We start from the raw sequence: 23860 nt of genomic DNA on the forward strand, positions 1-23860 counted from the left end.
GGAATGGTTTGGGTATGGGGCTCCACGGGCTTGTCAGGCGGAATGAACACAGATTTCGTTGTGGAATGAGTCGGATCCTGGATCTGTCTCTTCCTACCTCTGCGACTTTGGTGATTTACCTTCTCTAAACCTCTCTCCTTATCTGTAAGATGGGGGAATTAATACCTGCCTCGTGCGATTATACGTGGACTAAATAAACTAAATAAAGGAGGGAACTTAGTACAGTACCCGGCACATCATCTGCTCCTTAAAAATGGTTTTCGTGGTTGTACTGTGGTTATTGATAATGAACTTGGAGACTGGGAGGCGAATAAAAGGGAGAGTTGGGAGAGATGTTTCATTTCGGAGGTAGAATTGACAGGCAGGCGCTGACCAGATGTTGGGGGTAAGGGAGAGGAAGGAATTTTGGAAAACTCTCACGTTTCTGGCTTGGCAAAGAGTAGACGAGGCAGGGATACAGGGGTTGTTTGGATGGGCTGAGGAAGACACGTTGAGTTTGGAGGACCTGTGGGCCATCGGCTGGTGGTTGTAAATGGGTGGGCCCTGGGTCAGTAGGTTCAGAGGAGCGGTGGATGAGATGAGAATCTGTCGAAGTGAGGGTGGGTGAGTGCTCAGGGCAGAGCTGTGGGAAAGAATTTAAGGGGCAGGTGGAGAAAAAGGAGCCAGAGATGGAGTGTACAGAAAGCAGCAGGATCCCGAACCATGAGAGGGGGTGGCCTGGACGCTGAGTGAGGAGAGCATTTCAAGAAGTGGGTGATCAACATGCTAAATGCTTCAGAAAGGTTAGGCTGGAAAGTTCTCCCTGGGAATGATTACTAATCAGAGTGGTAGGGAGGGCAGTGGACGGCGCGTTCGGAAAGTGGAGATGGCAAGTATCCATTGCTTTCTGAGGACGATTAGAAGGGGAGGAGAGATGCAGGGTGGCACTTAGAGGTTTATGTAGAGCCATGAAAAGGTGGTTTCTTTTTGTTTGGTTCTGAGTTTTGCTTGTTTTTTTCTTTTTTTTTTAAGACGGAAAAGACTTGACCTGTTTATATGATGAAGAGAAGGGGTCGGTGGGGAGCTTAAAGGAAAGGGAGGGCTTGAAGGCCCGAGTAAGGTCTAGGAGGAAACAGTAGGCAAAGGAAGGGAGAGTAGTAGAGACACTTTGATTTGGAGAGATGCTTCCATGAGAAACTGTAGGGTAAATGGGAGTGACGGTGTATTGGAAATCTTTAAATGCCTCTGTCATTAGAAAGTTCGTTATTCACCATGTACGTCCAGACCTATATCTGCGTGGAACAGCCTGACATCTTTTTCCCATGTTTACCTTCTAGTTGAGGATCCTCTTTGTAACTTCCACCCGCCGAACTTCCCGAGGATCTCAGAGGTGGAAATGAGAGGTTCCGAGGATGCGGCAGCTGGAACAGTGTTACAGCGGCTGATCCAGGAGCAACTGCGCTATGGTACCCCGACCGAGAACATGAACTTGCTGGCCATTCAGCACCAGGCCACAGGGAGTGCAGGACCAGCCCACCCCACAAACAACTTTTCTTCCACGGAAAACCTCACTCAAGAAGACCCACAAATGGTCTACCAGTCGGCACGCCAGGAACCGCAGGGTCAGGAACACCAGGTGGACAACACGGTGATGGAGAAACAGGTGCGGTCCACGCAGCCTCAGCAGAACAACGAGGAGCTGCCCACGTATGAGGAGGCCAAGGCGCAGTCCCAGTTCTTCCGGGGGCAGCAGCCGCCGCCACCGCAGCAGCAGCAGCAGCAGCAGGGGGCCGTGGGTCACGGCTACTACATGGCGGGGGGCGCCAGTCAGAAGGCGCGGACTGAGGGCAGGCCCACGGTGAACCGCGCCAACAGCGGGCAGGCGCACAAGGACGAGGCGCTGAAGGAACTCAAGCAGGGCCACGTCCGCTCTCTCAGTGAGAGGATCATGCAGCTGTCGTTGGAGAGGAACGGGGCAAAGCAACACCTCCCTGGCCCAGGGACCGGAAAGGGGTTCAAGGCGGGCGGGGGGCCCTCCCCAGCCCAGCCTGCAGCTAAAGTGCTGGACCCCCGAGGTCCTCCACCCGAGTACCCCTTCAAGACCAAGCAAATGATGTCCCCGGTGGGCAAGACCCAGGAGCATGGACTTTTCTACAGTGACCAGCACCCGGGGATGCACCACGAGATGGTCAAGCCTTACGCTGCCCCCCAGCCTGCGAGGACAGAAGTGGCCGTCCTGAGGTACCAGCCACCCCCAGAGTATGGGGTAACGAGGTGATTATCAAGCCTAGAAGTTTTTTTTTTTTTAATTAAAAAAAATTTTTTTTTATTGAAGTATAGTTGATGTATATTATATGTTATAGGTGTACAGTATAGCGATTCACCATTTTTAAAGGTTATACTTCATTTATAGTTATTATAAAATATTGGCTGTATTCCCCATGTTGTACAATATATCCTTGTAGCTTATTTTATACCTAATGGTGTGTACCTCTTAATCCCCTGCCCCTACATTGTCCCTCCCCCCTTCCCTCTCCTCACTGGTAACCACTAGTTTGTTCTTTATACCTGTGAGTCTGCTTCTTTTTTGTTGTATTCACTAGTTTGTTGTATTTTTTAGATTCTACATGTAAGTGATAACAGACAGTATTTGTCTTTCTCTGCCTGACTTACTTCACTTATTATGATAATCTCTAGGTCCATCCGTGTTGCTGCAAATGGCATTATTTCATTCTTGTTTTTTTTTTTAAATAAATTTATTTATTTATTTACTTATATTTATTTTTGACTGTATTGGGTCTTCGTTGCTGCACGTGGGCTTTCTCTAGTTGCGGCGAGCGGGGGCTACTCTTTGTTGCGGTGCACGGGCTTCTCATTGTGGTGGCTTCTCTCTTGTTGTGGAGCACGGGCTCTAGGTGCACAGGCTTCAGTAGTTGTGGCACGAGGGCTCAGTACTTGTGGCTCAGGGGCTCTAGAGCACAGGCTCAGGAGTTGTGGCGCACGGGCCTAGTTGCTCCGCGGCATGTGGGATCTTCCTGGACCAGGGCTCGAACCCGTGTCCCCTGCATTGTCAGGCGGATTCCCAACCACTGTGCCACCAGGGCAGCCCCTATTTCATTCTTCTTTTATGGCTGAGTAATATTCCATTGTATATATATGCCACATCTTTATCCATTGATCAGCTGATGGATACTTGTGTTGCTTCCATAGCTTGGCAATTGTAAATAATGCTGCTGTGAACATTGGGGTGCGTGTATCTTTTCAAATTAGTGTTTTTGTTTTTTTCGGATATATACCCAGGAGTGGAATTGCTGGTTCATATGGTAGTTCTATTTTTAGTTTTTTAAGAAACCTCCATACTGTTTTCCATAGTAAGCCTAGTGGTTTAATTCATGTTTTTAGCACTCATTATTTTCAAGGCGTGTTAGGTTTTTATCGTCGTTTTCTTTCTTGTGCATAATATTTAATAAGCAGCATTTTGGCCAAAATATGCAGAGTGAAACAGAAAAGAGGGCAATTGGGTATTTCCTCCAAATGTAACAGAAGGCAGTTGGGGATTTATGAGTTTAGGGGAGGAGCCTCCATTGCTGGCCGTCCTTGGGAGCTCAGCCCAGTGGCCTGGCAGAGCAGTAATTTTCCTGGCTGGCTCTGTGGAGCGTGTCCAAACTCCTGGAACATATTATTACCATGGGGTTTTATAGAGTCTTTCTTCATTGTAGATTTTTAAAGGAAAATGTAGTCTGAATTCTAGAACAGAGGAGTTAAAGGGACCACAGAAATCATATAGCCCCACACCCGTATTCAACAGATGAGAAACTAAATTCCCACAGTACTCAACTCTGAGGCAGCTGGAGCAAGGCTCAAGTATCCTGACTGTCAAAACCTTATTCCTCCATTGCCTTAATTCCTCCTACATCTGATTGATGGATTCAGCAACACTTACCGAGTGTGTACTCTGTGCAACCCTGTACTTGGTCCAGAGATAAAGATATGGTTCCTACCCTCAAGGTCCTTCCAGCATCGTCTTGGGGGAAACCAGCATCTTAACAGATCCTCGTGGTGCAGTGTGCTGTTTTAGGATGGAAATATGCAGAGAGCATTAGGGCACCAGAGAGGGTAGTGTGACTCACAGCTGTAGGGCTTAGGGAGAGCTTCACAGAGGAGGTGACATTTGAGTTGGGTCTTGAAGGATAAATAAGAGTTGTGGGGTAGAGGTGAAGTAGCAGTAGGTACTATGCAGGGGAGATGCCATTTCTTCAGACAAAAAGCTTTGGAGGTTTTGTCTGGCATGAGCTGCAATAATGCAGAGCACTGGTGGGGTAAAAAGTATCAGAAGATGTGTTTGGACAGGGAAGTTGAGACCAGTCGGTGAAGGTCTTTGAGTGCCATACTAAAGAGTTCAGAATTTACCCATAAACAATTAGGAGAACCAGTATTTTTCAGTAGATACTATGTTGATGTTTACTAGGCTGACTTAAATGGCAGTGAAGGATGAATTAGAGGAAGGGGATACTGGAGGCCAGGAGGGCCTCAGGGACCGGGTCAATTGTCCAGATAAAACTTGGTGAGGTTGGCCTAGGTTTGAGGCCATAGGTATAGGGGAGCCTTATATGCTAAGAGAAATAGAATTGACATCATTTAATGATAGATTAGCTGTGGACGTTGAGGAATAATAGGGCAGCTGGAAATAAGGCAATTGGAAAACAAACTCTCAGGAGGGAAACTGGGTCTGGAGATACACATTTGGGAATCGCCAGCATTTAGATGTTTCTGAGCTTGCTCTGCTCAGGGAGAGCGTGGAGCATGGGAAGAGAAGACAAGTGGCCACTGCTTATCATGGACATGTCTTCATTCTCACCAAAGGCTTTATTCATCTGTTTCTAAATCAAATGAGCTGAGATTTCCCCGTGCCACCCCAGTGGCAGTGTGCAGGGCATACTTTGGCTGTACATCTTGCAAAAAGGGAGTGACTGGGCCTTGGCAGAGAGAGTGAGCTGGCTGATCGACCTGCCACTTACTTCCCAGCTGCTGACACATTTCCCTGCATTCGGTGGGGGATGGCAGCTGTGAAGCACTATACCAACCTTTAGGCCCCTGACAGGCAGCAGAACTTAGTGGGCACAGTCTGACCCCACTGGGGAATCAAGATGGGGCCTGGGAGGGCTCTTATTCTTACCCTTTTATGGTTCCTTAAGCCAGGGAGAAATCTAAACTTAAAAACTATCAGGTTTGAAGAAGAAAAATAAATCTTTCTAGTTTTTAGAATATTGATTTGTCAGAGTTAAATAATCCATGATGTTTATCCCAGAATCATATCAGAGTTTGGTTTGTGGTAGTTCACATTTGTTTAAGTCAGCCTCTAGAGCCTGATAGAAAGTGAAAATATCCCCAGACGAAGTCTCCTTCCGTCTGCTTGGCTTTATTCTTTGTTAAATGGCCATGCATAAAGTGGATCATTTTGCTTTTTGTCATTTGGCAGTAGATGTGCTGTGAGTGGGAGACACGGTAAGGGGAGGAGGGAAGCTCTTCCTAGAGGGCTACCCAGTTATTGGTGGGCGGTGTCATTTGTCTCAAAGTTATGACATCAAAAAGAAGAAGAAATGTATGAAGGATTTAACCTGACTGCCAGGCTTGACAGCTGGGTCCACATGACACATCAAAATGTCCCAGAAGACGTAACAGACAGGCCATTGAGGCTGGGCCGCAGAGCTACAAGGCGCCTTTGTGAGCCTGGCCACGCCTAGCCAGCATGACTCCAGCAGTGCAGCCTTTGGCAGACAGGGTAAACAAAGTTGCGTCCACACCAGCCCTGCTTCAGACACCTTCAATGTGGCCTGAGCTCCAAGGGTTGGATCTGAAGTTCAGCAGTGTGTGATGTTCAAGTTATCTTTGACCCACGAGAAGAGCAGGGTTCCTTTTAATTTCACTGACACATTCCCTTATGCTTAATGGGTTATCAGTTTGTCATTAATAGTGATGGTTTGGGAAGCTGCAGGCTGTCGGGTCAATACATCATAGACTCCTCTGAGTTAGAGAGGCCTCTGACTGAGATTACTGGGTCCACGTCCGGGCCACATGCTGCAAAAATGGCCTCAGTATGTTGTGAATGTTCAGTGTTCTGATCCAACCCATCGGGCTGTCGAGACTTCAGTTCTTTTTGCCTAGAGGTGGAAAGGTCCAAAGAGCATAGAGCTTAAGATAAGATGAGGAAGAACTTGAGTTCTTTTGCCTTCATTACTGAGTCACCATAGCTTACAAATTCTCTCACCTGCTCTGATCTGCTAACGATAGGAGAAGTGGTGGGTTATGGGCTCCTTTTGTGGGAAACCCCATGGAGAGACCACTAGTCAAGGTGTGCTTGACTTGCACACCTTGGCCTTCTTCGTGAGTGTGCTAGTGAGGCTGGGGAGATGGAGGGACTAGGGCGACCTGGCCCTACTGAGGTGGCTGGTGGGGACCTCCAGGGACCATGAACGGCCATGGATAGAGACGACTCTGGTTTTGTTCCTGCCCCATCTTCTGTTTCCTTCAACCTGAAAGTGGAAATGGATATAAATAAGGACAAGGTGAGAATTGGACAGGTTGTTCTATGGAGAATTAGGCTTTAAAAAAAATAAATAAAAGGAAGAATTTTGATATTAACTCTGACACATTTTGTGGAAACAGAGCACTTCTAAGAGTTGTGACTTGGCTTATGCAGTCTGTACCGTTAATAGAAGTGAATGCACGAATGAATACCAGTGGATGATCTGATTTTCATCAAAGCAGTTTGGAGCACATTTGTCAAATGTATGTTTGTTTTCCAAAGAAATCTGTCCATATTTCCAAAAGTGGAAACTAAAGATGCTAAAAAATTAAAGTATCCTACTTCCTTAATACAACCACTGTTAACATTTTTCCTGTACAAATTAACTTTTTCACATGTTGTAATCATAGATTATATTCCATTTAGTATCTTAGCTCTTTTTAGATAGTATTGTATTACAAGTCTTTTTCTACAATGTTTGTTTTCATAACCATCCTTTCTATCGCTGCATAATATTTCATAAATTATATCATTTACATCTTTTTCTCTATAAATAGTATAGAGACCATCATCATGCACATCTCATTTTCCATATTTCGGTTTACTTCTTTAGGCATCATTATTTAGAAATGAAATTATTGGGTACATTTTAGTTAAATATTTAATAACTCTGATACCAGATAACTTTACGAAAACATTATAGTGCCTGTCCCACTGCCCTATGACCAACATTAGTCATTATAATTACAAAAACTTTGCTAATGTCATAGGCAAATTGTGTTAATTTTTAATTTTCATTTGTAATTATTAGCTTGGTTAATTTGGGTGGGGGGGCGTGTATTTGACTAGTTAGATTGATTTGATTTTGAAAATTGGCCCTTGGTATTTTCGTGTTCATATGATCTGTATACTTTCATGGCTTCAGAAGAAACTAAAACCTGTTTTCTCTAATACTTGCTCTGATTTTCCAGTTTCTGGAACTCCATCTCCACCCTTCTCAGGTAACAATGGAACAGAGGCGGTGGTAGCACAGGCTTCTGAGTGCCTGCGGTCTGCCAGGCACGGTGTGGGTCATCCCCCCCCCATCTTCACAACAGTTCTCAGGGATGAATACTCTGAATATCCCCATGTTATGATATGGGGGTTTATGATCTGATAAAAACTTAGGCTGAGAGAGAGAGGATAAAGTAACTTCGTCACAGGCACCAGATTGGAAGTGCGGGAGCTGGGGTGCAGCCCTGGACCTCTCTGCCCCACAGTGCCTCTCCCATGAGTGTCAACACTCAACCACTGCCAAAGATTTCCGGTTTTATTTGGCATCACTTAGCCGGTGAATTTCTAATCAGATTTATATGTCACACCTGATGTCCAGCCTGTGTTCTGCCCCCCTGTTTTTTTTCAGGATGACCAGGATCCCCTTTCTCTCCAGATACCTCGGAAGACTTAGGAACACACTGAACCTTGCTGACAGCTGTAGGTTGTGAGCTTTGGCTGTCTTTGGTTTGCTTTCATTTGGAGGTCGGGGACTTTGAAGCAGTATACCAGCAGTATATGGAGTTGTTTGCTTTAGCCTGTGTTTAGCAGAATGTTTCCGTTATGGAAGATGATAAGTACTCTTTTAGTGATTTTTATGATTTTTTATGTTTCAGGCAGTATCAGAAAAAGACTAAAAATGACTTCTGTCAATGAAAGGCACTCTCTTTCTGCCCGTCCATTACCTTTTCTGCCCTTTATCTTGGCTGAATCTTGCCTTTCAGCATATGGGGTTTGATTTACTAGCTTCCCAGAAGCAGAGGGCAGAGTGATAACTGTTTATTGATAGTTTATTCATATATGAATGTATTCATTTTATTCTTGGTGTGTAGATAGATACTATAAAAGCAAGGAGTGGTGGCGTTTGACCCAGCCCTTCTGTCCTGGGCTGATACGAGCATCTTCTTACAAGATGACGTCAGAGCCGCCAGTGCGGTGGATCCCCTTCCACAGAGCACATTTGCTCCTTCTCTTCACAAGCCAGCATCACCACCACCATCCTTCCCATCAGTGCAAGGGCCTCGCGGTTTCCTGCACTAATGGAGGGACCCTATAGTGTGACTGGTCCCCCAAATCGCTCATGTTTTCCTTTAAAAAATGCCCTGTACCTTTTCCCCTAGATAAACCTCCTGGTGTGGTTTTATTTAGCATAGAGTCAAAGTTCCTGACGCTCGCTGGGAACATGTCAAAAGACAGTGCAGGGAGGAGGGAGGGAACAAAGAGGGCACAGCCCTGGGGCACATGTGGCGAATTAGAGAGAGAGAAAGCCTCTCCCCAAGAACCCACATCGATCCAACAGTGCAGCCAGAATGCAGTTTACAACGTGAACAAGCGTAAAGATACGGGCTAAAGAACAGGTCTTACTCTGGGTGGGCGTGAGGTCTGGAATGTGCTGTAGTACAAGAAAGAAAGTTGGATGGTCCCGTCTTACTCTGAGTTGGAAATGGCTGGAGGACGAAGGAGGATTTTTGGAGTAAGTGTGTTTCCAAAGTGCTGATTTGCAGTTTAGACAGTTATGAAAATGAATTGCTCTGTGGCATCAAAATGTGAGCTAGACCCAAGGCTATTGGATTAACAAGTATGCGTTGCTCTTAACAAAAGTGAGACCAGGGAGTGTTATGTACATTCCACCAGCTAAACATGTGTTTTGAATACCAGCATTAAAGCTCAGGAGTTCGTACAATTTTTAAGCTGAATTATGGCTGGATGAGCCAAATAAAATGCCCTGTTTATTGTAAGAAGCAACTCTGCAGTGTGGGAATTTCAAAAGGCTAGGGTCAAGTTCAGGTTACTTTCTCAGGAAATCTAACACAGTTCCAGCAGCAATGCATTAAATGAGTGGCTTCTCCAAACAAGAGGATTATCCATACACATCCTGCATAGCAATAATTTTGATATTAGCTTACCCTAGACCCTAGTCTCAATTTGAACATTGATGGGTCTCGTGTCTGCACCACCAAAGGGGTCCAGGTGGAAAGGCTGTGGGTTTGGGAAAAGAAGATTTGAGGGGTTTTGAGTCCTGGCTCTCCCACTTTGTAGCAAATTGAATACGTTCTCAGAGCCTCAGTTTCCTTATCTGCAACTTGTTTCAGCTGATTTTTCCTAAAACTAACTGATTTTCTTCCTTACATAAATGAAACATGTTCATTGTAGAAAATCTAGAAATACAGGTAACTCCCACTTCCTCCACTCCCTAAAAAAAAAGAAGGAAAATAGAAATTACCTGCAGTCCCATTATCCAGCCGTAACCATTGTTAAATACTCCGTTCACTGTTGCTTTGGGGGTTAGACAATTATAAGAAAATACTCTAAGTTGGAAATCTCTAGGTAAATAAGAGGTATTTTTATTGAGTGAGAAGTCTTAAAATTTGAACCTCTTCACAGCCAAGAAGCCCTTTGTTATTTTCATCTCATTTTAAAATTCTTTTATTTTATTTTGTTTACTTTCTCTGATTATTAGAATAACAGTGCTGTTTTTTTGGCTTATCTTTATTTTCTAATTTTTCTCATTTTTTGGCTTATCTTCATTTTCTAATTTTTCTCTATTTTCTAATTTTTCTATAACATATATTACTTAGTGAAATTTTTTTTGAATAGCCATCCGTGTTCATTGTAGAAATTGTATAAAGAACAGAAAAATATGAAGAGTGAAAAAAAATCCCTAATTTCATCACCTAGAGATAGTCATTCTGACCTTTTGTCATAGTTCCTTCTAGTCATTTTTCTATATATTATTTTTTACTCAGGTGAAATCCTAATATGTATCATATCTTGAGAATTTTAAAGAATCTTTGCTTAGAGGCTCAGTAAACATTCATTGAACTGAACTGTTAATGTTGATAAATGGAAAAAAGTTGTTTTGATTTTACTTCTCTACTAAGAAGTTTGCTTTGGGAAATGTATTTAGCTGTTTGCATTTTCTCTTTTGAATTACTTGATCATATCCTTCATCTGTTTATCCATTGATGTTTCTTTTCCTGTTGTGTTTTGGACAGTTTTAGTCAGTGACACAAGCCATATTTATTAAATGTTAGCATGATGGCCTAATTGTAGATAAATATATAGTTTAATATATTGAATATAGCTTGCTGATCACCATTGATGCTTGGGGATCTGGAGACAGTAGAGTGGGGACTGCTGGTCTGTTTGCATGAATTGTTCTGTTGCTCACTGATTTCTGGAATTGTCTCCAAAATGAGGCCTTTTGGTGTACATGCAATGCGGACTAGATCAGTGCTGAACAATAGAAATATAATGTGAGGAGGGGAAGGAGGGGTGGGATAAATTGGGAGATTGGGATTGACACATACACACTACTATATATAAGATAGATAACCAATAAGGACCTACTGTGTAGCACAGGGAACTCTCCTCAATACTCTATAATGACCTATATGGGAAAAGAATCTAAAAGAATCAGTGTATAACTGATTCACTTTGCTGTACAGCAGAAACAAGCACAACACTGTGAATCAAGTACACACCAATAAAAATTTAAAAAAAATAAAATGGCTAAATTAAAAAAAAAAGACATTGACATCCTTAAAAAAAAAGAAGTATAATCTGGGTCACATATCTAATTAAAATTTTTCTTGCAGCCATATTTTTAAAAAGTTAAAAGAAACAGGTGAAATTAATTTAAAAACATGTTTTAGATAACCCATTTTTAAAGACTGAAGTATAGTTGATTTACAATGTTGTGTTAGTTTCTGCTGTACAGCAAAGTGATTCAGTTATACATACACATATACATTCTTTAAAAATTTTTTTTCTATTATGGTTTATCACAGGATATTGAATATAGTTCCCTGTGCTATACAGTAGGACCTTGTTTACCTATTTTATATATAGTAGTTTGTATCTGCTAATTCCAAACTCCTAATTTATCCCTCCCTGCCTTCCCCTTTGGTAACTGTAAGTTTGTTTTCTATGTCTGTGAGTCTATTTCTGTTTTGTCAATAAGTTCATTTGTATCATGTTTTAAGATTCCAGATATAAGCGATGTCATATGATATTTGTCTTTGTCTGACTTACTTCACTTAGTATGATAATCTCTAGGTCCATCCATATTGCTGCAAATGGCATTCTTTCTTTCTTTTTTATGGCTGAGTAATGTTCCATTGTGCATATGTACCACATCTTCTTTATCCATTCATCTGTCAGTGGACACTTAGGTTGCGTCCATATTTTGGCTATTGTAAACAGTGCTGCTGTGAACATTGGGGTGCATGTGTCTTTTCCAAATATATGCCCAGGAGTAGAATTGCTGGATCATATGGTAACTCTAGTTGTAGTTTTTTAAGGAACCTCCATACAGTTAGTTAATCCATTTAAAAACATATTTTTAGATACATGTTTCAGTTAACCCATTATATGCAAAATATTATGATTTCAACAGGTAATCAACATAAGAAACTATTAATGAGATGTATTACATTTTTTGTACTGTCCTCAAATTTTGATATGCCTTTTATACTTCCTGCACATCTCAGTTCAGATGAGTCACGTTTCAGGAGTTCAGTAACCACATGTGGTTTGTGGCTACTATTTTGGACAGCACAGGTCTAGAAGAAAGTGAGGACCTGTGTTCAAGAGAGAGTGTCCTGACGTTTACAGGCGTCACCTTTATACTCTTGTTCTGCATCGCATTGCAAGAAAACATTTCAGAAATGGAAGATTCTATGGTGCTAGCATTTGCTTTTATTCCTTGTTGAAGCTTTAGTGTTAGGGACTGGGATTCTCAACACATAGTGTTTGAAGAGGAAGCGACACCCAAGGGTGCATTTGTCCCTTGCCTTTCTCCTAACACCCATTAGCAGTGTGTGATAATAGCAGAGGCTAGCAGTTATTAAGTATCAATAGTTTCCTAATGATAGACACTATGTGCAGTGCTTTATATGCATTATCTCATTTAATTCTCACAACAACTCGAGGTAGATACTGTTACTATCACCATTTAAAGGTGACAAAGATGTTAAAAACTTGCCCATGGTTACTTGGCTAGAAAGAAGCAGAAGCAGGGAAAAGAGACCCCATATTAAGGAACAGTGCTCTCCTGTACCAACATGGGGCAAAAGCCCTGGTGTGGTGGAAGTATGCGGGTTCCAACCCCCAATTCATAGCCCATTGTTTTGCTTTATAAAGACTGAGATCTCTGGTTTGTGATCCTCTGAGCCTTAGTTTGCATACTTTAAAAATAAAATAATAATATATGGTGTGAGAGCAGGGAATGCCCAAGCTTGTGAGAATGAAATGACAGTGGATGTAAAGTGCTATTCATGGCACATTTAGTACAGGTATAATGTAAACACATACATTTAAACAAGCTTATTTATGAAGGCTTATTGTATGCAGAGAGAAGCAAATGGACTGTTGATTAGCTGTCTCCAATGACCTTGTTTCCCCAGTCCAAATAACCTTGTCACTCCAGTTTTGAGCTGCATTTTGTGACTGCTCAGTACATGAGAACGGCAGTGAGGTGGAGCTGTGTTATTATATTGGCAATGTCATGACTGGAGATTCTACCTATATTATCCAGAACAAATCTAAATACCAGAGGTCTCTTCCTTAATAAAACAATGTTGAAGGTTGAGTCAGTCTTTGAAAGTGCATCAAGCATATATGGTCTCCTAACTTTCCCTTGGGTTCAGGGGCCAAATCAATTGACAAAAATGTACTGGGTACCAACTTAGTATAAGTCATGATTTTCTACCCTCAAAAAAAAATGCATGCTAATAATTAGGGAGAATAATACACACATGCATAAAAAATTAAATAGTATTGTATTTAAAAATTCAAGAGAAGGTAGATTGTCAGGTGTGTGATTCAGGCAGGGTTGTAAGTTTGGAAGCAAGAAGTGGGTGCAGATTCTGGGGTCAGGCTATGCCTGGCATGGTCCAAGTCACTGACGATGGAAGACCAGCCTGCACGGCTTCCCAATATGACTCCCTATTTTGTCTCTTAGATGTGGCTCTTTAAATGCTCCTTGATTCTTGTTTCTAATACATCACCGTGGGCTTGGGGCAAAGAGGCATTTTCAGCCCTGCTCAGACGTATTCAAATAACTGGTCAGTTCAGTGGCGTGTGGGAAGAGGTCACTTTCTGTGGTGTCCCAAGGCTCATTTGGTTCCTTGAGAAAGGAGCAGGACCTGTTGGTGGTCCTGCCTTGGTTTGTGTGAGGATTAAGCAAGGTGATGAAATGTGCTGCCTGGCAGATGGCATAGACCCTCAACAAATGTGAGTTGAATGTTCTCTGTAGAAGGGACATTGACCTATGAAAGATAATAATGTTGAAGGTAAGTAACAGTCCAAGAGAACAACTCAGGGGCAGGTTTCTAGGCTTCATGCTTCCCCCGAGGTGGCTCAAGCCTACAAAAAGCTCTGATGCTGTTGTTAGGACATGAGCCATGGATGTGAGCCTGATGGCTCAAACTGAGCCACAGGAACGCGGGAGCAGAGGACAAAGGGCGGCTGCCTTCCCTCCCTGCTTTCACCTGGTCTGTTCAGGGAAAGAGTGAACTACAAGGACTCTGAAATTGAAAAGCCTGGGCTTTGATCTCCTTTATGTTTCTATTATCTCTGTTCCATTTTGCAGGTTACTTACCGTCCCGTGCCTTGTGTTCTCATCTGGACACAGAGACTTGACAATGATGCCTGTTTTATAAGGCAATTATAAAGGTCAGAATGAGATGATGCATGTAGTGGTGCATACCACAGTGACCGGTATGTAAAAAGTGCCCAGTAAATGTTAACCATAACAGAAAAAAATTATTGGACTGCTCATGAAAGCCACACTCAGGGCTAGGCTCTGGGATACAGATGATAGTAATTACAATAATGGTGATAATAGCTAACATTTGTCCACTGCTTAATTTGTGCCTGGCTTTATACATATTAACTCCTAAAGTCCTTTAACAATAAGCCAAGTGGTGGATGGTCCCAGGAGACACATGATGTCAAGTAACCTAGCTCTCTGCCTTCACTTTCTAACAGGGAGCGTAGGCTCCCAAATAGACGATTGTGGCATAGAATTCTATTCACAAGTAGTTTCTCAATAAATGTTGGTTCCCATCTCCTCTTTTTCCCTTTTCTCTGTGTCCCCGTTACGAGGAAGGGTTTATCCTGACGGTGGCCGATCAGTAGCGTTATCTTTGGAAGCTGGGGGTAGCTTGTTTCATAGCACTGGTATGATCGTGACATTTTCCTGCCCTCCCCCACCATTCTTTCCTCTTCATTTACCCTCAGCCAGATTTGCCTTGTACAGACCTTTGAGCCCACCAGCCCCAGCTGGCTCAGTAGCGAAGCCACGGAACAGAGGTTTGCTCTCCTGGCTGCACGTCGTCCATTGTAATACGGTGCTTCTTGAATGTGTAACCGAGTTATTTTGTGAGGCCGGTGTTCTCTATTTAATAGAAGACTTCCCATTTTGAAAAACCCATTCTTTCTGTCTCCAAGCTTGGCAGACACCCTTTTCCTGCATTGCCACTCAGGTAACTCGTCACTGTCGTGGATGGCTTAGGCTGGCATTATGAAAAAACCTCCCTTTTTGTTATATAAAGGAAAAGGATGACCGAGAAGATAAGCCCATCACTGACTGTGAGTTCCAAATCCCAGAGCCCAATAAATATTAAAAGGTAGAATCCCCAGCCTGAAGCTGCCTGGGTCAAAGGCAAGCCCGGATGCCTCATCTGTGCCCACTTCAGCTCCAAGGAGACACGCCACGCTTGTCGTTTGCGTTGGATGAAGTGAGAAGGGAGAACCGAGGAGGTAGGGATGGGTGTCTGCCTTTGAATTGAGGCAGTGTAATTTGTGGCATTTTGTCTCTTGCCAAGGTAACCTCTTTCCATGAAAATTGCACCGTAGTATTTAGCCAGCCTGCGGGAATGCACGTACTCACTAAGGATCTATGGTTTTCTGGGTCCACGACTGATAGGAGTTCCTGTGATCTGGGGTGAACGTTGGGCGTTGTGAAGAGCAGCCTGGGGCATCTCACTCTCGCTATGGAGGTGGACTTTGTATATACAGACTTCCTCATACACACGGGGCGACACATATTCATATATACTTCAGTGTGGAAGGGGCACAAACTCATCAGAATGCAGAAATGGTTTATTTCAGAATGGCCAGATAGTTAAGTATTCAATAATAGGTGCGGAGAGGGAGGAAGGAGGGAGGAGGGAGGGTTTACACTTCCCCATCGACAGCACTCCTTTCTGAAATCTGAGACACTTAAGGAATAAAGAACCACATTGAGCTCCATGGTTCTCTACCTTGACTTGGGAAACTTAGATCCCAGCTATTTTAACATGAAATGGATGGGGCACCTAGATCGAAGGCATAAGGAAATCTAGTTGGGAGCTATCTCCTAAGCCCCGGTGGGGTGCTCTGACATTGGTTACCAGAGCAGAGCTTGTGGTTAGTCACTCTGGTGGGATCTGCTGGGTTCCTTTTGTGGTCATCTTTAGGAGTAACTGCATCTCCATGTAGGGAGGGCTAAGGTGACCGTTGTCAACTTTTCTGCTAGAGTTTGACATTTAGCTGCCAGGAGTCAGCATTCAGAGGATGCTTAAAATGCCCTAAGAGATACTTACAAAATGAGAGATATGGAGGCTGACAGGGTCCAAAAACATTCCAGCAAATTTACTCAAAAGGAAATATAAGGCCAGATGAGCTCTTGAGAAAAAGTGGGGTAGCTCTGAGAGTTTTGGCCAAGGATGGCCACAAGAAATGGGAAGTGGCACAGGAAACTGTAACGGAGTAGAAGGATCTCAACCCCTTGATAGAGAAAGTTGATGATTTGGGGGTTGCTGATAATTCTTAGCACCCCAGTTCCCAGACTGAGACCTAAAGGTTGAAGGGGACAGCAAGAAAACCGTTTTTCCCAAGTCTGCAGAAGAGCAACAGCCGTGGTTGGAAAACTAGAGGCCAAGACTGTCTTTGCTGTTTACACCTATAGAAGTTGTTGTTAGGAGCCCTTGGCTTAGGCTGAAAGAAAATACAATGATTCTTATGAAACAGGTTAACAGAATCATGAGGAGGGGATCGTTAGGGAGGGGCGACAGAAGGTGGAAATTCAAGTAAAGGAGCTAATACCCAGAATTTGAACCATCAAGGGACACCTCTGTGTGTTCTTTTTAACCTGGTTAAAATCAGACTTTTGATTCTCAGACCTCCTTATCTCAGCAAATCAGAACATGCAAAGTTTGTTCCTTCCCTAAGACTTTCCCATTTCATTAAATGGTACCCCTGTCCATTTGCGTGGACTCCAGAATCTAGGAGTAATTTAAAATTTTTTCTCACTTTGTCTCTCCCCATACGTAATATAAATAAAACATACCCCAGATCCATGTACTATTTCTTTTCTGCTGCTACCCTCTGAGCCTTCGTCAGGTCTCACCTTGACCACACCCAGGCCTCCTCACTGGGCACCTTTGGTCCATCCTTGCCAACGTACATCCCATCTACACGCCACTCAGAGTGGAAGCAGCTCCCCCACTGGCCCCCCTTCACACTCTAAGGGAAGGGCTGGCCTTGGCTCGCAAAGACCCTCGCCCATCCCGCTGGCCTTATCTTGTGCTGCTTTTGCTGGCTGTGCTCTGTATCAACTTGCTTTCTTCCAGTTGATCTTCTCCTCTAAGTCCTGCCTTAAGCCCCACTCACAGGCGATTCCTCTACCTGGAACACTTTTCCCACTTCTCTACCCTCTGCCCCCAACCACTTTTTCCTCCTTGTCTGTCAACAGACTTCAACTCAGGCGTCCACCCCTGACCTCTCGGTATGACCTAGCCACTCAGTCATTCCCTGTCCCTGTCACCCTGATTCTTTGGAGAGGGCTCATTACTTTTCAATACCTGGCTTTGTGTGTTTATCGTGTGATGGTGTGTGCCTGTCTCTCTCCCTGAGAACGTAAGCTTCATGAGAGCAGGGACCTTGTCTGTCTGCTCCACTCTTTCCTCAGTGACCAGAACAGTGCCGATTCCGATGGGAAGAGCACATTAAATATCTGTGGGATGGAGGGTTGAAGCTGCTTCACTCAACCTAGCTTGGACCGTGCGTCAGTGATGACCCCTGGCAGTAGAAACCATCCATAGTGCCCGTGTGGTTGGGCTTCCCTCCTCTCCCCACCGCGGCCCTGGGGTCTGACTGCTGGTCTTCTGTTCCCTTGCAGCCGCCCCTGCCAGCTTCCTTTCCCGTCAACGGTGCAGCAGCACAGCCCGATGTCCTCCCAGAACTCCTCCGTCAGCGGGCCGCTGCACTCGGTGTCCCTGCCACCTCCACCTCCGATGACCCTGGCAGCCTCGCAGCCCACGCCAGCCGCCTCCCCCAGCCAGCAGCTTGGTCCGGATGCATTTGCGATCGTGGAGCGAGCCCAACAGATGGTGGAGATCCTAACCGAGGAGAACCGGGTGCTGCACCAGGAACTTCAGGGTTACTACGACAACACCGACAAGCTCCACAAGGTACCAGACTTCCCCAGGGGAGGGGAGGGAGAAAGTTCTCTGGAAGGGGAACACAATTCCTTACCTGCCCGTGGGGGGTTGATTCCCTGACTCACTGGCCAAAGTTTAACTAGACCCCTTTTTATGCCAGGCGCCGTGCAAGGCTTTAGGGAGACAAATATAAATATGCCACGGTGCCTGCCTTGGAGGAGCTTATAGTCCAAAAGGGGCAGAGTTGCCTAAGTTAAACCTGCAGTAGGACGTCAAGAGGCTGCAGGGGGGGCAGCAGAGGTGCCCCTGGACCTGAGACTCAGAGGCTGAGTAGCATTTGATGGACAGTGTGGAAAAGGGGACACCGAGAGTAACACAAAGCAGTGAGTTGAGAGAGACAGGTTTTTTCCTTAAATCTGGGATCTCAGACAGGAACCTTGTGACTGCCATGTTGGTTTCATTAGCTGGTTTCTGCAAAAAGCAGCGATGTCTCAGCACTGAGGGCAGAGTACAGGTTACTGCGTGCTCTCCTTATGCTTATGACTTAACAGGTGGGGAGATGCTGCGTATTTCCAGCCTGTGTCATTGTCGTGGGAATATTAGGATGTACGGCAGCCTTCATTCTTAGGGCCTTACGCTGAAAGCCAAAGTCAGCAGGAAGACATCCAGTGAGAGTGAAATCACAGGCAGTGATTTCATGATGACCCACATGCCAGCACCTGAAATGCTGCAGGTAGAAAGGAAGAGGTGAGGGGCAAAAGTCATAGGATCTTTTTTTTTTTTTTTTTTGAGCAATGTTTTTTTAAATTTTATTTATTTATTTATTTTTAACATCTTCATTGGGGTATAATTGCTTTACAATGTTGTGTTAGTGTCTGCTATATAACAAAGTGAATCAGCTATACATACACATATATCTCCTCCCTCTTGCGTCTCCCTCCCACCCTCCCTATCCCAGCCAGTCATAGGATCTTTTCGGGCAGCAGAGCCCCAGGGCACTCGAGTTTCCTTTCTGGAGGCAAGGAGGCATGTGTGGTAGAAGGCATCTCGTAAGAGTCTGGGTGCCTGCTCTGTCCTGGGCTGTCAGGGGCTTTTGTAAAGAGAAAGGGTGAGAATGTAAACTCACCTGGCTACAGAAGCATTGCCACTTGGTTCTGTGTAACAGGACATGCTCCTGGCTGACCCGTGGTGTTCAGTGTGCAGTGTTGATCTCTCAGTTAAGCCTGGCCTTTCTGCTGGTCCGGGGGTCAGAACAGTCAACCCCTGTGATTCCCTGAGGGCTGGCAGCAGTCGGCTGGGAGCAGTGGGTGGAATGATGCAAACATTCACAGACAGGACCTGCCCCAGCTCATTTGTGCAGAGCTTCCACCGAGAGGGTCTGGAGCTCCCTGGAGTCAAGACCAGGCTTGGCCCAGAGAAGTCTGGCTGCCTTTATTGGAGGGGAACAAATGAGGGCCGGGAACTAGCGGGCTGCTAAGGATGGAAGCCTCACTCCCAGCCTCAGTCGTACCCTTAGAAGTTGGGAAACACGTGCTGGCTCCTGGTCTTGGCTGGAAGTCACTGCTTAGGCCCAGGCTTGCCTCTGATGCTTCCTGGGGCAGCTTATTTCCTGGTACAGTCTGAAAATTGGGAAGGGCCAACTCAGCATTTCCTGGGAAATCAGTCATTTTTTTCTTCTCCCTGGTGAAGCCCTATGGCAGATGCTTTCAGGAGCCGTGCAGACTCACCTGAGGGCAGAGTGTGGTTCTCTGTCTTTTCCATGGATATTTTTGAACAGTTGCAAGGAGGATGCATAAATTGGGAGGTCTTATGATTCTCTGTTGACTTTTTATTAAGATACACTTTTTTATTGGCCTGTAACATACATCTTTTTTTTTTTTTTTTTTTTTTTTTTTTGCCGCGCGTCATTTGGATCTTAGTTCCCCGACTAGGGTTCGAACCTGCACCCCCGGCATTGGATGCATGGCATCTTAACCACTGGACCACCAGGGAAGTCCCCTATACATCTATTTCTTGATGTTGATGCCCATTTCTATTTTGAAAACCAAAATCAGCCTTACAGTGACTCATTTTTCCCTGCACAGGGGATGACTTTTTTTTTTTTTTTTTTAATTTTTATTTTTGGCTGCGTTGGGTCTTCGTTGCTGCACGCGGGCTTTCTCTAGCTGCGGTGAGGAGGGGGCTACACTTCGTTGTGGTGCGCGGGCTTCTCATTGCGGAGGCTTCTCTTGTTGTGGAGCACAGGCTCTAGGCGCACGGGCTTCAGTAGTTGTGGCTCGCGGGCTCAGTAGTTGTGACTCTCGGGCTCTAGAGCGCAGGCTCAGTAGCTGTGGTGCACGGGCTTAGTTGCTCCGCGGCATGTGGGATCCTCCCGGACCAGGGCTCGAACCTGTGTCCCCTGCATTGGTAGGCGGATTCTTAACCACTGTGCCACCAGGGAAGCCCGGGGATGACTCTTAAACTTTGTGACCAAAAGCATTTTGATGACTTAAGGAGAAAAATCAAAAGCTGTGTCCCTTCTGGATTCCCAGACTCCTTCAGTCCCTTGAATGTTATGAATGGTTCCATAAATATTATATTTCATTAACCTGTCATATGTCGAACTGGAATTGTCAATTTGAAAACTCAGGTTTTGATGGATACTTGCCATATTTATCACTAAGTTCCGCAGCTCTTCTCAGCAGCTAGGGCCAAGAGACAGAGAGCGGCGTGAAATCGTGACTTGACGGTTGAAGGCTTGTGTTCCCGAGGTCATCCTAGTCCAGGCCTCACGGCTCCGCTGTGTCTCAGCAGCTGCTTATTTCAGCCTCAGGTCTAGGGAGAGGCCTGTCCAATGAGGTGACTTTACTCCTTGGGGATGCTGACCCCCGCTTTGGGTGGAACCACGGTGCTGCGCCGTAGGGTGTGCTTGCCCAGTGCCGGCAGGAACATCCAACCTAGAATCCTTTCTCACGGCTTCGGGGGCACTCGCAGAGATTCATCGTCAGGGCAGAACCAAAAATAGATGAATTTTTAATTGCAGTGCTCAGCCTGCGTGCACTGAGCCAGGAACACAGCAGGAAACAACGACTAAACTCAGAGGCTGCCAAAGTACCGCCTGGAAACGAAGACCCTGTTTCCAGAGAGGCACAAGGCAGTGATTATCCCTGGTAGTGTTGGAATGATGGCTGGGGACCCCCAGAAAGAGCAGTGGTTTTTCATTATTTCCTTTTGGTCACTCATTTTGCTTCTTTTTCCTCCCAGTTTCCCTGAAACATAGTTCATGGATGGAATTTCCAGCTGGACCAGACTATGAGCTGGTTGGCCTCGGAAGCCATCAGGGTGGAGATGGACGTTTGAAGGGAAAGGGCGCCATGTTTACCGTTCCCCCGGGCTTGCTTTAGCAAAGACCCTCTTCTTCTGTCAGCGAAACAGCGGTGGCTGTGATCGGGCAGTCTGAGGCTTGGATGGCAGGCCTGTCTTCGATTCTGTAGGTCCCTGAGCTGTGCATGTGAAGGTGTCAGGGAACAAGCCAGTTTCTAGAACTGGGAAGGGCTGAGATTTTCTCCGGACACTTTTTTGTGCATTTGCTTCATGGCAGCAATGCCAGTGAAAGCTGTGTGAGGCTTTCCCCTCTGCTCGTAGTTCTGTTTCTGGGCCAGGGAATGCTTCTCCATGTGATTTCAGGGGATCTTGCAAGCCTGTCCTAAGAGCTTCCTGATGTCTAGGCTGGAAGGCAGGATGGGAGCTGTGGAGGCAAACCCAGTATCCTCTTCACACGATCATCGTCAGACTATGAACTGGCCCAGATATGTGTACATCAAAGGCAGCCTCTCCACCTCCCTTCACCTCTAACACACCTCAAGGGGAACTTAAGATGTTCTGGAGCTGCCGATATGAAGAAGAGGGTGTGGTTCTCCTTCTGAAGGAGTGTGCAGTCAGAAACTGTAGAGCTTTAGACTAAAAATTATTAAAATAATTCTAGTCCAGTTTCCCACCCCTTAGAAGCCCTTGCTTCATGTCTCGGAAAAGAAGTTGTTCATTTTTTACTTGAATGTTGCTAGAAAAGAGAAGCTCACTACTGGTTAGACTTTTGGGAAAGGTAGTTAGGAAATTCTCCCATATGTTGAATCGTTGTCTCATCTCATTAACTTGCTGCGTTTAGTCGTACTTCTGTCCTCTCCGGTCACACTGAAGGAGACTCATCTGTCTCCACCACGACAGGTATCGCTTCTTACAGGAAATACATTGTCCAGAACTATGACCCTTGCCCTTTCTCTCTTGGTAACTACAAGTACATAACCCTGTCCCAGTTCCTGTCTGCCTGAGTATCTGAGACGGTAAACTACGCTGTCTCGGGGACGCTGCAGTTTCCCTTTATAGCGCGCGGACGGAAGTTCTTTTCATGAAAGGAAAGAATCCACAACCAGGTGTAGTTTTATCAATGTCCAAGTCTGTCTTTAGGAGTTATAAATATAAAGATTGAGTAAACTGTCAGTACTTTTGTCATAAGAAGGCACAGGTCTAGGGCTGTAGGGACTGTTTCTGCCCTCAAGTAGCTGACAGTCAAATCAGAGACACAAAATGCATCAGAATTCCAGTCAGGTGAATACAACAGATGAAAGTATGTGACATCAGATGGAGGGAAGTTCCTATGGGAGACCTAGTTGAGGAAGGCATCCTAGTTGCCCTGGGCTTGAAGCATGAGCACTGTCTCACGGTGGACCCCTCAGGGTTTCTGGTGCCCTCAGCTTCCTTGGGGACTAGGTGATGCCTTCGGTCTAGATGGGGATGGTCCAACTGTCCAAACACAAAGGCCACCTTTTACAGATGGAATTAACGTAGAAATGGTGGTATGTTTTGGAACCATCTCTTTTGAAAACAAAATTAAAAGGAAGGAGCATAATTTGCGGTAGGGCTGTGAACAGGATTCAGGACATGCTGTTCTTTCTGCTGCCACGTGACCAATCGTTCATGTTATCTTTAGAAGAGATAGAAAGGCCTTGTAGAAATGAGGGGACTGTGGAACAACCAACTGTGCTATGAGGAGGCCTTTGGGAGCATCCCCTGGTGCCGAAGGGAGCCTTGGTGTTGGGCCCCTCCCTGGTTGGAGGCCACTGAGTAGAAGGCCTGATGTCCTCCAGCCTCTTCACCCACCTCTTCTCAGGTGTGTCTTGGCTCCGTCTGTAACCTCCGGGGCATTGACCACATTCGGTCTCCTTCTTGAAGTTTTTGGCTTCCCGGCTGCAATGGCACCCCTGGCATCAGTCTCTCTCTTGGGTTCTCCTGCCTTGCCTTCTCCTGCAGTGTCAGCGCTCCCGTCCTTGGCCCTCTGATCGTCTGTTGATCTCCCTAAGTGGTCTCACTTTGTGACTTCATCTGTCATCTATGCACAGTGAAACAAATGCCCACCTGACTTTCGGACCTGTCTCTTTCCTGCTAACTGTTCTGCAGGCACTTCAGACATGGTATCTCCAAAACCAGACTTTTGGTTTTGGTAAACCTGTTTCTCTTATCATTTATCTTGGTTAAGTCTTGTTACTCTGTCTTCTAAGCTATGAATGTTCTTTCTCCCTTACCGTCCAGAACAGTCACGGAGACCTATTGATTCTACTCTTCAGTGTCTTTGGAATTTGTCCTTTTAGTTATCTGGGTTCATGCCCTTGTCCTGTCATTAAGCTGTTTATGTCCGCTTCTTACTTGGACTCCTTTCTCCTGCCTTCTCTCCCTACACCCACCCTGCAACCCCATCCTTTAATATGATCTCCATAAAACCTCAGGTGCGATTTATGCGGCTCTCCCCTCCCCAAGCTCTCCCCCCCCACCCCACAATTACCTCTGTCCGTAAAGTCCTTCCTTATGGCGCTTGCTCCTGCCACTTGCCCCTTGCTGTCATCCCCAGATGACCTGTCGT

At 45.2% G+C, this 23860-nt stretch overlaps 1 protein-coding gene across 5 annotated transcripts in view; it reads left to right on the top strand.

The window, feature by feature from the left end:
* AMOTL1 (angiomotin like 1) overlaps positions 1-23860 on the top strand; it is a 164136-nt gene that overhangs the window by 93660 nt on the left and 46616 nt on the right. For all 5 annotated transcript variants that reach the window (XM_057552091.1, XM_057552092.1, XM_057552093.1 and 2 more), the window contains 2 exons: positions 1317-2253; positions 17706-17997. In XM_057552091.1, the coding sequence (XP_057408074.1) occupies positions 1317-2253; positions 17706-17997 (1229 nt within the window). The remainder of the gene's footprint in view (positions 1-1316; positions 2254-17705; positions 17998-23860) is intronic.

Source organism: Balaenoptera acutorostrata, chromosome 9 (genome assembly GCF_949987535.1).
Source record: "Balaenoptera acutorostrata chromosome 9, mBalAcu1.1, whole genome shotgun sequence".
In the NCBI taxonomy this organism is placed as follows: domain Eukaryota; kingdom Metazoa; phylum Chordata; class Mammalia; order Artiodactyla; family Balaenopteridae; genus Balaenoptera; species Balaenoptera acutorostrata.